This window comes from Phacochoerus africanus, chromosome 3 (genome assembly GCF_016906955.1).
Source record: "Phacochoerus africanus isolate WHEZ1 chromosome 3, ROS_Pafr_v1, whole genome shotgun sequence".
In the NCBI taxonomy this organism is placed as follows: domain Eukaryota; kingdom Metazoa; phylum Chordata; class Mammalia; order Artiodactyla; family Suidae; genus Phacochoerus; species Phacochoerus africanus.
In genome coordinates this window covers 191,270,353-191,283,678 of record NC_062546.1, presented here as the reverse complement: position 1 = coordinate 191,283,678, position 13,326 = coordinate 191,270,353, and the positions used below count along the sequence as shown (strand labels likewise).

Here is a 13,326-nt window from a genome sequence, read left to right as displayed (position 1 = left end):
TCTTCCACCTGGCCGTTCCCGAGTTACACCCTTTTATAAGAAACCAGTAATCTAGTCAATAAGATGTTCTTCTGGAATTCCTATTGTGGCTCAGTGGTTAACGAACCCAACTAAGCATCCATGAGGACGTGGGTTCAATATCTGGCCTCACTCAGTGGGTTAAGGATCCAGCGTTGCTGTGAGCTGTGGTGTAGGTTGCAGACTCGGCTCAGATCTGGTGTTGGCTGTGGCTGGGGTGCAGGCCAGCGGCTATAGCTCCAATTGGACCCCTAGCCTGGGAATTCCACATGCTGCGGGTGTGGCCCTAAAAGACACACAAAAAAGACAACACACACACACAAAAAGATGTTTTTCTGCATCCCGTGAACCACTTTAGCAAAGTCATCAAACCTGCGGAGGGGATTGTGGGAACCTCTGATTTACAGCCAGTAGGTCAGTAAGAAGCCCGGGGGGTAACCTGGGCTTGCAGGTGGCATCCGAAGCGGGGAGCAGTCTTGTGGGCCTGAGCCCTTCCCCTTGGAATCTGATGCTGTCTCCAGGTAAATGATGTCCCAGTTGAGTTGAACTGCAGGACACCCAGCTGGTGTGGGGGAAAAAACCCACACGCTGGAAGTGGGTGTCTGACTCTTCACTTGCTCTGTAGATATCTGAAGAAACAATTTCCACCGAGATTAGATGTCACAGAGTTTGGACCGAGACAGGCTGCGATTTCCCTAAAGTAACAAAATGGTAAACTTACGGAGAAACTGAGGACAACAACCAGTAAACTCACTCTTTTGATACTTGATGAGAGAGGGACTTTCAGTGCTGCCTGAGATACAGTGGAAAAAGGGGAGGCGCTGACCCAAATAAGTTGAAAGCTCTATGTCTTGTTGGCCTTTGAGTCTTTATCCTGAAAAGGAAGTGAAGACAGGCACCTGGAAAAAAAATGCCAGTCATAAGAAAACTTTACAGAAAGATGCAAAAGAGTGACTTTTGTACCAGCAGCTGTTTTTCTGAAAATAAAGACCTGAATGACACACAAGCTCCACATTAAGGATGTAAGAAACTGAAGGAGGAAGGACAGGGATTTGCTCGGAGCCAGTAAAGAACAGGGTGATGGTGACTGCCCGGGAGAGGAGGTTTAGGTGAGCTGGTGGGCAACTCTGGCTTTGACCTCCGTGAATGCCGAAAGACACTGTGTCCTACCAAGGGTCCATTTCAGGCGGCCAAAGAGTGGGAGAAACCACTGGCTCGGGAACCCCATTTCCTACAAGCTTCCCCTTTGACTCTCCCAAACCTTGAAGAAAAAAAGCAGCAGATGTTGTGTTGTGACTTAGTGTCTCTTTTCTTTTCTTTTTTTTTGGCTGTGCCCATAGCATGCGGAATTTCCCGGGCCAGGGATCGAACCCTCGCCACACCAGTGACAATCCTGGATCCTTAATCTACTGAGGCACTAGAGAACTCCCAGATGCTGTGAGTTAAAGGAGAAATTTACTAAATGAGAAACCACTGCTCCACAGGATACCAGGTACATTATTGTTGGCAGATTAAATGATTGTGAATGAGGTAGCAAAATGGAAATGTTTTTAATTTCTTACACTGTATCTCCTTCATCTGAAGTTTATAATCCCAGCCACCAAAGGTAAAGAGAAGGGGAGCAAGGCTTTGCTTGTCCTTTCTAGACAAAATCAATCCCAAGACCACAACCTGAGTCCTAGTGGCCGGTTGTCAGGACCGGTCACCACTGTCAAGTTGATCTGAGGATGGTCAGCTCATATTTGACTGTATTTGACTTGTTAACTGTGTTGTCTGCTGATAAATATCTCTTGCCCTTAGTGACATGCTGTCTTGCTGTGGAGACACTGACATGGTATCAATCATTTATGTAGAGGAAGTGTTATGGGAAAGTCAGGTAGGAGTTCCCATCGTGGCTCAGCAGAAACAAATCTGACTAGCATCCATGAGGACACAGGTTCAATCCCTGGCCTCGTTCAGTGGGTTAAGGATCCGGCATTGCCGTGAGCTGTGGTTTAGGTCACAAACGAGGCTTGGATCTGGTGTTGCTGTGGCCGTGGCATAGGTTGGCAGCTGTAGTTCTGATTCGACCCCTAGCCGGGAACCTCCATATGCCATGGATGTAGCCCTAAAAAGAAAAAAAAAAGAAAAGAAAAGAAAGTCAGGTAAACCCTTCCTCCTTTGGCAAAAAAAGTCCTCTAGCTGCCAGTGACCTTGTTACTCATCTCTTCTGAGCTACTAACACCACAACAGCTTGCTTTTTACTCAGGACCATGTGTGCCTGAGACTATGATGTTTAACTGCATGAATTTTCTCAAGGAAAAAACTGTTCTCCGTTTGCAAGATGCATTTCAATCTAGCAATTGTTATTGGTCTCTTACAGAGAGAACCATGGCTTTCAAGTGCTCTGACAGCCAACCAACTAAAGTCACAGCTCTAGGGCCTAGAGAACAAAGGTGGAGAAAAAGCGGGCTTAAAGATGCAGATGCTGCCAGCTGGACATCCTTTAACCAGCCACCCTCAGCTGGGGAAGGTGGTGAGCTGAACCCCCGCTGGTGAGAAGAACAACCATGTCTGGTTTTATGAAGTGTCAAGCTGGACACTGCGATTCCCTGGCCTCTGCAGTGCGTTTTCTCCCATCATAAAAAGAAAAGTAGGAGAAGAGAATAGCTTGAGAAGGGGCCAAAGGGAAAAAACTTAAACATCCATGCTTTGGCATCAAAGGTGTTCAGACAAGAAATTCTTAACATCCTGAAGAAAGAAAAGGTGAGCTAGTAGATTAGAGCTATGGGGGGGGGAGAGCTAGACAAGTTTCACTGTAATCATATATAACCAATCTTTCCTGCAGACGGAGAAAAGAGTGTTCCCCATTTTGCGGGCTATTTCACTGCCAAGTAGGGTTACAGCACCATCTTGTAGCCAAAATCTGTAACATATTGACACAAGAGAGCCTCATTTGTTCTATTACTTGGGATGACAGTTTAATAGTTTCCAGGAACAGTTCACTTTCTCTCATGACCACATAAAACACTGAGAAAATGCCCTATTTTATATATGCATATAATGAAAACATAGTGTGAACTAAAAAGAATAAGGCTTATGTAACAATCTTTTTTGACTAAGCCAACTTTTTTTGGTCACAGCTCTAGGGCCTAGAGAACAAAGTAATTTGGAAGGCAGCTATGCTCACCACTATACCACCAAGGCACACTGGTGCTATAATTTGGGCTTAGGAAACCAGAGGGTGGGAAAGGGTGTTGGAATTTCAAAGTAAATGACTTTAATGTCCTTCTCTGGTGCCAAGGTCAAGTAGAAGTGCTTTTATCTCACCAACTTTCTACAGTCATGACCACTGTGTGGAGGAGTCCTCCAAATGGTCACCAAATGACCTTGGGTATACACCCCTTTTCATCAACACCCTCGTTTCTTTTTCCCACATATCAAACTTAATACAGTAGTTTTTTCTCAGATGGCAAATGAAATAGTTGTTCAAGATTGTTCCGAGTTTCAGGTTTTTTCACATGGAACTGCAAAAGTATAATATTTTCTGCACTCTAGCCTATCATATTTTCATGGATGCTTTTAAGAGGTACAACTTAATTTAGGACTTTATTTAGAAACGTGTTGAAATCACATTCTATTATAAGATTTGGATCTCTTTGCTTGCAAAAGTAATTTTTATGAATTCGAGTTAGATTGGTTCCTTTTATAAATCTAAAAGCATTCAAAGTCTAGAAGCTTGAAAACCTAAGGGTGAGGCTAGTTCCTCTCCAACCTTGTAGATTAATGTCCTGTAAACTGCTCTGAACAGGAGAAATATCAGCATGGCTCATGGGAATAAAAAAAAGAATTACTGAGTTTTCAACCAAGTTCTCTAGAGACTTGAAAAAAAATATTCTCCTACAGTAAAATTAGAATAGTGCTCTAAGTAGAATCTGACACTTTGCAAATGCTGATAGAGTAAGTATTGAGAGGACATGTACCATTTTTTTGCTTCTCAGAAACTTTCTATAATCTTCCCTCCTACGGTGTCAATGAGATGCTCATCACATCATGTTGGACTTGTGGGAGATTTGCACAAGAGCAGCATTTTACTACTGTGTCTGGTTTTCTGCCTCCTTGTTGATTATTAGGAGTTGAAGTTACTCTCAAAAGAAAAGTGAAATAGTTTACATTTAACCTACCAATTCAGCCAACTAGGTCATTCTCAATTTCCCCTCTGAAAGCAGTCTTTGCATTAGCTGTCATATCCTCTTACATATAACATTAAGTCCACTTTCCTAACTAACCTAAGTCTCAAAGGTCCTTCATCTTCCTTTACAAAAACATTTCATGGTGAAAAAAAAAAAGATTCCATGGCAAAAGTGCTGTCAGTTTAAACATTTTACCACTTTTTAATTCTCAATTCCCAAGTCCCACTTTTCTGATTAACCTCCAGGAGTGATTACCAACAGATTGAAACGAAAAATTGTTATGGTGGCCAAAAAGTTGAAAAGAAATAAATCAAAGGGAATTTACAGTAGGAAAATTACTGAATTGAAAACAAAAGACTAAAGAGCTAGAAGGACACACTTAAGACTTGTCCTCAGAGTTCCCGTTGTGGCTCAGTGGGTTTTGAACCTGACTAGTATCCATGACGATGTGGGTTTAACCCCTGGCCTCACTCAGTGGGTTAAGGATCCGGCATTGCCGTGAGCTGTGGTATAGGTCGCAGACGCAACTTGGATCCTGCGTTGCTGTGGCTGTGGTGTAGGCCAGCAGCTGGTAGCTCTGATTCAACCCCTAGCTTGGGAACCTCCATATGCTGTGGGCATGGCCCTAAAAAGCAAAAAATAAAAAAAATTTTAAAAAGAGACTTGTCCTCTACTGAATTAAATGTGTTGAGGTAAAATAGAACAGTACTTGGTACATGGTAACTAGGATTACGATTATGGAGTACAAATTGCTAAATACACACTTATTTTTCCATTAGCATCAACATTTCATGTTTGATTTTAAAATTTTGATTTTCATGTTTTATTTTAAAAGCATAAAATGTACATTCCCTGCCATTTATTTGTTTTATATAAATTGAATAACTATGAAATTAATCAGTGTACAGAACTTTAAACCTAGAAAGAATCTACAAGTCATGTAAACACCTGATTGTTATAATCAGCACCTTACATTTCCAAAGGTTAAAAGTTCTGACATTACTATTTTAGCTAAAACCATACTAAAGAGGCAGAAGTCACTAATCTGGTATATCCAGTTAAGTTACAATGAAATACTTAAAGAATAACTTTTTATTGGTAATATAGCAAAGTTCACGTAAAACGTATATTCAAGTTATGATACCTCAAAGCTAGAAGGGAATAAAATACACCTAACTGTACAAGTTAAATACAATAATAAAATCAAGGACTTCAGTTAAAATTTATTGAAAACTATCAAAAAAAGACTTTTGACAAAACAAAAAATGAAAAAGAAAAAAAGTGACCTGATAAATACTTAATTTTAGGAACTCAGTATGAGGAATGAGACACATTTCTTTACAATTTGAAAAATGTCCAACTTTGAACATCTCTGACGTCTGTCTCACCGTTTTGCTCACAATTTCAGGCTGCCATCTCTTTGGCTGGCTAGCTGGCAGTGATGGTCTTTTCTGCTCTGACATGCTCTTTGGGCTTGGAATAGTCCCAGGGCCGGCGATTCTCGGTGAACCCAAAGAGTTTCCTAAGGGCCACTCGGGCAGCTTCTTCTTCCGCAACCAGCACTGTCTCCCCAGGACCTTCCGCAATCAACTTTCTATCACTAGGGAAAAAACCAACAATAGTCTGAAATTACATGGTACATCGTAAAAACATGGTACATCGTAAAACACAGTTACAGACTGGTATGCGTGATCTTATTTTGGCAATAATATTCACCAGAAGTACCTGACATATTGTGCCATTTTTATCTTTCTACCAGAGTGTATGAACTGCTGACAAAGGATGTTTAAGGCTTGCCAATCTGATAAGCAAGAATACCTCGTTTTGCTTTGTACATCAATTAAAACTAAAGGTGAAACTTCTTAGAACACTATAAATTTTCCCCTTTGTGATGTCTTCCATTGCTTTTATACCTATAAAGTCTTACATTATATAAAGATTATAAAAATGTTTACCGGGGGAGTTCCCATTGTGGCGCAGCAGAAACGAATCCGACTAGTATCCATGAGGATGTGGATTTGATCCCTGGCCTTGCTCAGTGGTATAAGGATCCAGCGTTGCTGTTAGCTGTGGTGTGGGTTGCAGACATGGCTCAGATCCCGTGTTGCTGTGGCTGTGATGTAGGCCGGAAGCTGCAGCTCCCATTCAACCCCTAGCTTGGGAACTTCCATATGATGCAAGTGCAGCCCTAAAAAGACAAAAAAGAAAAAATGTTTACCTAAATTTTTATTCTAGTTATCTTAGACGTTCAGTTTACCATTAACACTTCAATCCACCTGAAATCAGTTTGAGGCAAGTCAACTGTTACTAAGAAACCTAAAAAATCCATGTGCGCATTTTAGGTTCTGTCAAAGTGCTTACACATTTTGATGGACAATAAACCCTTTCTTTTCCACTTCTAGGCTCAATCGAAGGTGTTACAAGTGTGGATGAGGGTTAAATCTGCAATACTTACTAGTCAAAGATTTTTTACAAAAATATTTAGATTAGCAGATACTCTATGAAATTCTACAGTGAGTAACTGGTTAACAAAAGCTTCTATTAGCAAACCACAGGCTATCTACCTTCCTCTAAGGATGACCTTCAGGAAAGGAAGTAGTGCCTAGATGATAATGGGAATATAACATTTAAAAAAAAAAATCTTTTAATGCAATTAGAGGTTATATTAAGGAATCATGAGAAATCTGTCTTTAAGGTTTCTGATCAATATTATGAAGATTAAAATTTTACTAACCAGTATAAGCCAACAAAATATACAGGGAGAGCTGTGGTGCTTCCAGACTGCCTAGTAAGTCTAGATTCGGGAGCTGAAATCTTCCTTTTCTTCAGTTCTTCTACCAGTAACCCCATAGGATTTGTTATCGTCCACATCTCAAAGAGTTCTTTTCCAGTCATTTGAGTAATTAAGAAGTCCTGCATATAAAAATACAATTTATACATTTAAATTAGTAAAAGGAAAATAAGGATCATAATTTAAAGTATACTTGTAGGAGTTCCCATCGTGGCTCAGTGGTTAAGAATCCAAGCAGGGGAGTTCCCGTCGTGGCTCAGTCGTTAACGAATCCGACTAGGAACCATAAGGCTGCGGGTTCGATCCCTGGCCTTGCTCAGTGGGTTAAGGATCCGGCATTGCCGTGAGCTGTGGTGTAGATCAGACACAGCTTGGATTCCACGCTGCTGTGGCTCTGGTGTAGGCTGGTGGCTACAGCTCCAATTACACCCCTAGCCTGGGAACCTCCATATGCATTGGGTTCAGCCGTAGAAAAGACACACACACAAAAAAGTACACTTTTAACAAAAATTAAAAATTTAATGGGATTAAGAGGCATTACTATAACTACTATGTGTAAAATAAATAAGCTATAAGGATATGCTATACAGCACAGAGAATGTAGCCAATATTTTATAGTAGCTTTAAATGGAATATAGTCTATAAAAACACTGAATCACCATAGTGTCCACCTGAAACTAATATAACACCATAACTCACCTATCCTTCAATAAGGAAGTAAATAAATGAATGCGCAGCTCATCATGGAGATCTCCCACTTAGAGCCCCTCCAGCCATCACTACGTTAGCCTTTACCAGACCATCATATACAGACTCCCTAGCATGGCTAAGAATAGCACTGCTCAAATTTGGGCGTATTTAAATATGAAGTGGAGACCTAGTTAAACCAGATCCCTAGTCCCACTCTCAGGGCTTCTCATCATCAGTGGGAGGTGGTGACTGAGAGCCTGATTTCTCAGTGATGCTAATACTGCTGCACAGGTTCAAAAGATCTTCCCCATATTGGCACTTACAGGTCCAGACCCACCTCCCATCACTTCCCTAGATTCAAAATGATCTGACCACAAAATTATTTGCAGTTTCCAAAGCAGAAGCTCATCCTCAAGGTTTCTTCCTGGAATGACCTTCCTGGGGCAAGTGTCACTTCTGTAAAACTTCCCTAACCTGCTAGAGTTAAGTGTGGCCTCCACACCTTTATAACCCCGGAGAGCACCTGCCACATTCCACTCTATTTGCCTAATGAGCTGCGAGTAGGACCCTGAAGACAAGGATCACATCCTATTAAGCTCCAGTGCTCAGCACAGTGCCTGCCACACAGCAGACAATAAATATTAGGTGGACAAATGAATGAAATAAGAAAATTCCAACCTGTCAGTTCTTCTCTGGGAGATACCAAAGCTCTTAACTTAGAAATAGATAACTTATGGAGTTCCCTTGTGGCTCAGCAGGTTAAGGATCCAGTATTGTCACTGCTGTGACTCTGGTTACAGCTGTAGCTCGAGGTCGATCCTTCACTGGGGAACTTCCCCATGATGTGGGTCCAGCCAAAAAAAAAAAAAAAAGACATTTGACTTATCTATCTCTACTGGGATTTACAAAGGGAACTGTCAACAGAAGCACTAAAACAGTCTCATGACTACCTGTGAAAAATGCAAAAAGGTGACCAGAGCTTCCCGTCATGGCTCAGGGGAAACAAAACTGACTAGCATCCATGAGGATGTGGGTTCAATCCCTGGCCTCACTCAGTGGGCCAGAGATCCAGTGTTGCCATGAGAAGTGGTATGGGATGCAGACAAAGCCTGGGAACCTCCATATGCCTCGAGTGGGGACCTAAAAAAGCAAAAGCAAAAAAAAAGTGCCCCAAAATTATTTAGACTGTTCTTAGTTACTGTGATGAAGAGAACCAAGAGGGGATTTTGTCAGAATTTCTTTAGAAACTGCTATTTAACTGCAGGGGGATGAGGGGACAGGGAAGGCCTTCCTTCTCACCTCAGCCTAGAGAGCTTCAAAGGGTCCATTAGCCTCTGAATCTGAGGCAAAGGACGCTCAGTTAACTGGCAGCCAAGACACAGTCCTTGCTTAAAGGCCACAGGCTGACAGGAGCTGCCTGCAGCAGTAGGACAGAAGTCTGCACCTGATGTCAAAGGTATAAAAACCCTTAAGACCTGATGTGGAACTCACAGAAAGGATGCGATTTTGAAAGGAATCCTATCCAAGAAAGCAGAAGTTTAGAGCCAACACCCTCGTCAAGGAACATGGTTAGAAAGTTCCAGCAGGGAACAAAATGCTCACGAGAGTCTGTTTTAAATACTGACCAGGCTCAGAAAGCACTATACCAACTTATAGCCATCAAGTCAATATCTTCTGCTTTCCTTTCCCCTTCTGTTTCCCTGAGCTCCTACCCCAGAGGGGTCAGTTAACATACCTGCTCCCCAAAGGCAGATGGGTAGTTCACCTATGATAAGCCCTGGCTGGGGAAGGAGGAAGACAGGACTTATCTAGGAATGATGTCCAAATGCTGGTTAAGACAGGTATTCCTAATCAAAATGATCAAACTCAGTCTCAAAACTAAATAAATAGATTTCGATAGTAAGGGATGTTGGTTCAAAACACCTGAGTTCCAAGGTCTGAATCAAGACTGTTTTTGTAGATTTCCCGTTGTGGAGCAGCAGAAACAAATCAGACTAGGAACCATGAGGTTGCAGGTTTCCAGTTCTGGCCTCGCTCAACAGGTTAAGGATCCAGCTTTGCCATGAGCTGTGGTGTAGGCTGCAGATGTGGCTTGGATCCCGAGTTGCTGTGGTGTAGGGTGGCAGCTGTAGCTCCAACTGGACCCCTAGCCTGAGAACCTCCATATGCCATGGGTGTGGCCCACAAAAACCAAAAAAAAAAAAAGACTGTTTTTGTGACCTGAAGTGACTGCCTGACTATCCATTACATAAGAATTCAAAAACTCATGTTTTCATCCAAAAGCAAAGGATAAAACATCTTCCAGCTAACAAATTCTAAAACAACAGCGGAATTAAGCCATACTAATTATTTAAATATTTTAATTAGCTAAACTACTGGCTAACAACAAGCTAGGTATATGTCACAGGCATCAGAAATCCAAGATTTTATCACTTAAAAGAGCAGAACAAGAGCCAGTATTTAAGCATGGTGCTCCCTAACCACACTAGGCCCTCCAATAGTGTCCTTCACTCATTCATCAGACTTCTACTGAGCATCTACATGTAGGCACTACCCTTGTACTCATGGATATAAAACTAAAGACATGGCTTGCAGTCCTTATAACTCACAACCCAAAATTCAATATTCACCTCTGATTCTGTCCTCAGTAAGAGACAACTGGAAAAATTAAGACACTACCATAATAAAAAAGCTTTAGGTCTTTCTCAGTTTGGGTAGGGAGAACATTTCACAGGTAACCTGCCAAGAAATTCAGGATAAAAGACAACTTTTCTTTCTGTCCACCTCAAGCACATCCCAGCACCTGCAATTAGCAGGTCCCAGCACCAATCACTTACCCTGATGAAAAGTGCAGTCCTCTCTGGTCCACTGCTCTGTAAGAGGGCTCCAATCACTGCAAAGAAAGTCTGCCGTAACACAGGCGGGGGAACGGGAAACTCTGCACTCAGCGCTAACTGCTCCACAGCCAGGTTTCTAGCCACATGACACACAACTTCCTCACTGGTGAGAAAGTCAACTAGACTTGTAACGCCTTCAGCGGGCAAGTCTGGGAAGGCGTCCTCAAAAAATTGTGTGAGGCAAGTTTGTGAAAAAGATATCCCTTGTTCAGATAGTTCTTGATTATCTTTAAGGTTCAGAAGAGCAGCTTCTTTGTCTATTCCAAGTTTATGGCGTTTGGCCTCCTCACTTTTAATATAGCAGCTATTAACAAATGCAGTTTTGAGAAGATCTAGGGAAAAGGTTTCCTGTAACCGATGGCCAAAGGCTTGTATTTCAGCATGGTAATCCCAGTTGGGCTTCTCTGAACTGAAAATGTAAAACAGAAGACAGAAAAAGTAGGTAAAGAGAACAAGATGCTATTATGATGCAAACATTTTTCACTGGGATGCAATTTTATTCATTATATAAAGGAAATTTTAAAAGACTGACTTTCATTTTAATTCCAGACTCTGATTTTCTGAAAATTAAAACTCAAGTCCGAAGATTATTTGTGGTTCTTTGCCGGATTAATTTTCCCTAAATCAACCGCCACATCGAAACGGTTTTTCAGTATCAAAGACTAAAACATTATCCTAACTTTTGGGTTCTTTATTTCTGCTCTAACCACAGACCTACTTTATACTTAGACATGAAATACAAAGTATAATTTCAAAGGTTCAAGCCATAACAGTAAGCACATTTTATTTACCCAGTATTTTACTGATTTAAGTTTTGATAGTATCCATTTAAATGAGCAATTAAATAAACTAGTATCAATATTATAAGTAGGTTAAAAGTTCATAATCAGGAGTTCCCGTCGTGGCGCAGTGGTTAACGAATCCGACTAGGAACCATGAGGTTGCAGGTTCGGTCCCTGCCCTTGCTCCGTGGGTTAAGGATCCGGAGCTGCCGTGAGCTGTGGTGTAGGTTGCAGATGCGGCTCGGATCCCGCGTTGCTGTGGCTCTGGCATAGGCCGGTGGCTACAGCTCCGATTCGACCCCTAGCCGGGGAACCTCCATATGCCGTGGGAGCGGCCCAAGAAATAGAAAAAAAAAAAAAGACAAAAAAAAATTTAAAAAAAAGTTCATAATCATTCTCAAGAGTGACTAAAAGGTCTTTTTTTCAAGAAAACTCTTTTAAGTAAAAAAGGGCAACAAACTATAAAGATCTGGATTATAAATCAAAATGTATATAATCTGTAAATTTTCTTCCAACTCCAAAAGCCTAATCTCAACAATAATCAAAGGAATGCGAACTAAGAAACACTATTTTGTTATTCTTTTTAGGAAAAGAACTTAGTATTTTGTTTTTGGAAAGAACTTTTAAAGAGTACAGAACTATGATCACATACATTCCTAAATTAGGTATGTAAACCGGATCAACTTTTTTTAGGGGGGAGGGCAATATTAAAGTACCTATCAAAATTTCATACTAAATTTCCAAAGGAGTAATAACTTCAAAGCTATTCACTGTTACATCAGTGGTGACAGCAGTAACATGGAATTCGAACACCCATAAATGGAGCCATAAAAGAGTGAGGTTCATTTACCTATACGACCACAACTACGTGTCAGAGATACATTATTAAAGAGAAAAAGATGCAAAACCTCATGTCTAATAGGATCTTTTTGGGGGGCGGGGGGGTAGCTATAAAGATCTGCATCTCTTTCTACGAGAACTTCTACTACTGGAACAAGATTAATCACGGCAAAAACCAGACGTCAAACCGTTTTCCTTTTACTCTGGACAGTGGACTTGTGACTGTACACTTAATCTTTTTCCTTGCCCCAAATCCCGAAGAAGTCTCAGGCAAGACAAAACAGGGGCCACAGCACCCAAGCCCAGATGAAGGTGATCCTCCAGCCGGCCTTATTTCTCGTAACTCTCACTTAATAGGATTCTAAGTGGGAGCTCCGAAGTGTCGGAACCCCTCGGCAGAAATCCATTCCCTTGCCTCGGGCCACACATGCACGTCCCGCGGGTGCCTCCACCGCACAAACTCCTCGTCGCCAGCCAGGAGCGCACTAACGACGAGCAACCCGTCCCGCCGCCCGGCCGAGGCCGCAGAGGAGACCTCGCCGGGTCCTCGACAGCCACCCTGACCCTTTCCCTAGACGACTCCTACCGGCGCACGGGCGGCGGAGGGCACCTGAGGAGGCGCCACCGCTCCAACTCCTTCTGGAAGCGGTAGGCGGCGCGGAACCCCTTCTTTGCTCCCCGAACTGGCGGGGCGAGAATCGGGGCGGCCGGTGCCAGGAGGCGGCGAGGTCCCCACTGCAGCAGCCTCACCAGCCCGGATGCCATTGCAGGGGAGAAAGCAATGGAGGGCGGAAGGAAAAGAGCCGGATCAGTGTCCCCGGTAACACCGTCCCCCCCGGAACTGGTGGTGGAAAGCGAAGGTGGAGCGGAGCCAGAGCGGGGCAGCCAGACAGCCGGGGCTGTTTTACTGCGAGTGCACACTCTGTGGGGTTTTTTTGTTTGTTTGGTCACCTGGTTATTACTCTCTGGTGAACTTGGTTTGAGGTCCGTTTGGATCCAGAAATTTCTCGAAGTTGCTTCGTTTTGTTGGTTGCTCTCGTTCCTTCCTTTCATTAATGTAAAACAGAAGAACACGTTTAAAGAAAACACATTCTCAAAAGGGAGGAAACACTTCTTAGCAACATATTATTTAGAGT

The 13,326-nt window shown here is 42.3% G+C and overlaps 1 protein-coding gene across 3 annotated transcripts; it reads right to left on the bottom strand.

The window, feature by feature from the left end:
* Window positions 1-346: 346 nt before the first annotated feature.
* Window positions 347-12,993, bottom strand: MRPL44 (mitochondrial ribosomal protein L44). Of its 3 annotated transcripts, XR_007134093.1 has the most exons (6): window positions 12,777-12,993; window positions 10,509-10,977; window positions 6,925-7,103; window positions 5,579-5,790; window positions 773-917; window positions 347-647 (listed from the first exon to the last, which is right to left on the bottom strand). XR_007134093.1 is itself a non-coding variant. In XM_047773637.1 (5 exons), exons 1-4 carry the CDS (start codon window positions 12,953-12,955, stop codon window positions 5,619-5,621), a joined length of 999 nt encoding a protein of 332 aa, XP_047629593.1. In that variant the 5' UTR covers window positions 12,956-12,993; the 3' UTR covers window positions 748-917; window positions 5,579-5,618. The 3 variants fall into 3 exon arrangements, 2 of the variants coding, with proteins under 2 accessions (XP_047629593.1, XP_047629592.1); XM_047773637.1 differs by lacking the exon at window positions 347-647 and having other exon boundaries at window positions 748-917; XM_047773636.1 differs by lacking the exons at window positions 347-647; window positions 773-917 and having other exon boundaries at window positions 5,265-5,790.
* Window positions 12,994-13,326: the final 333 nt, after the last annotated feature.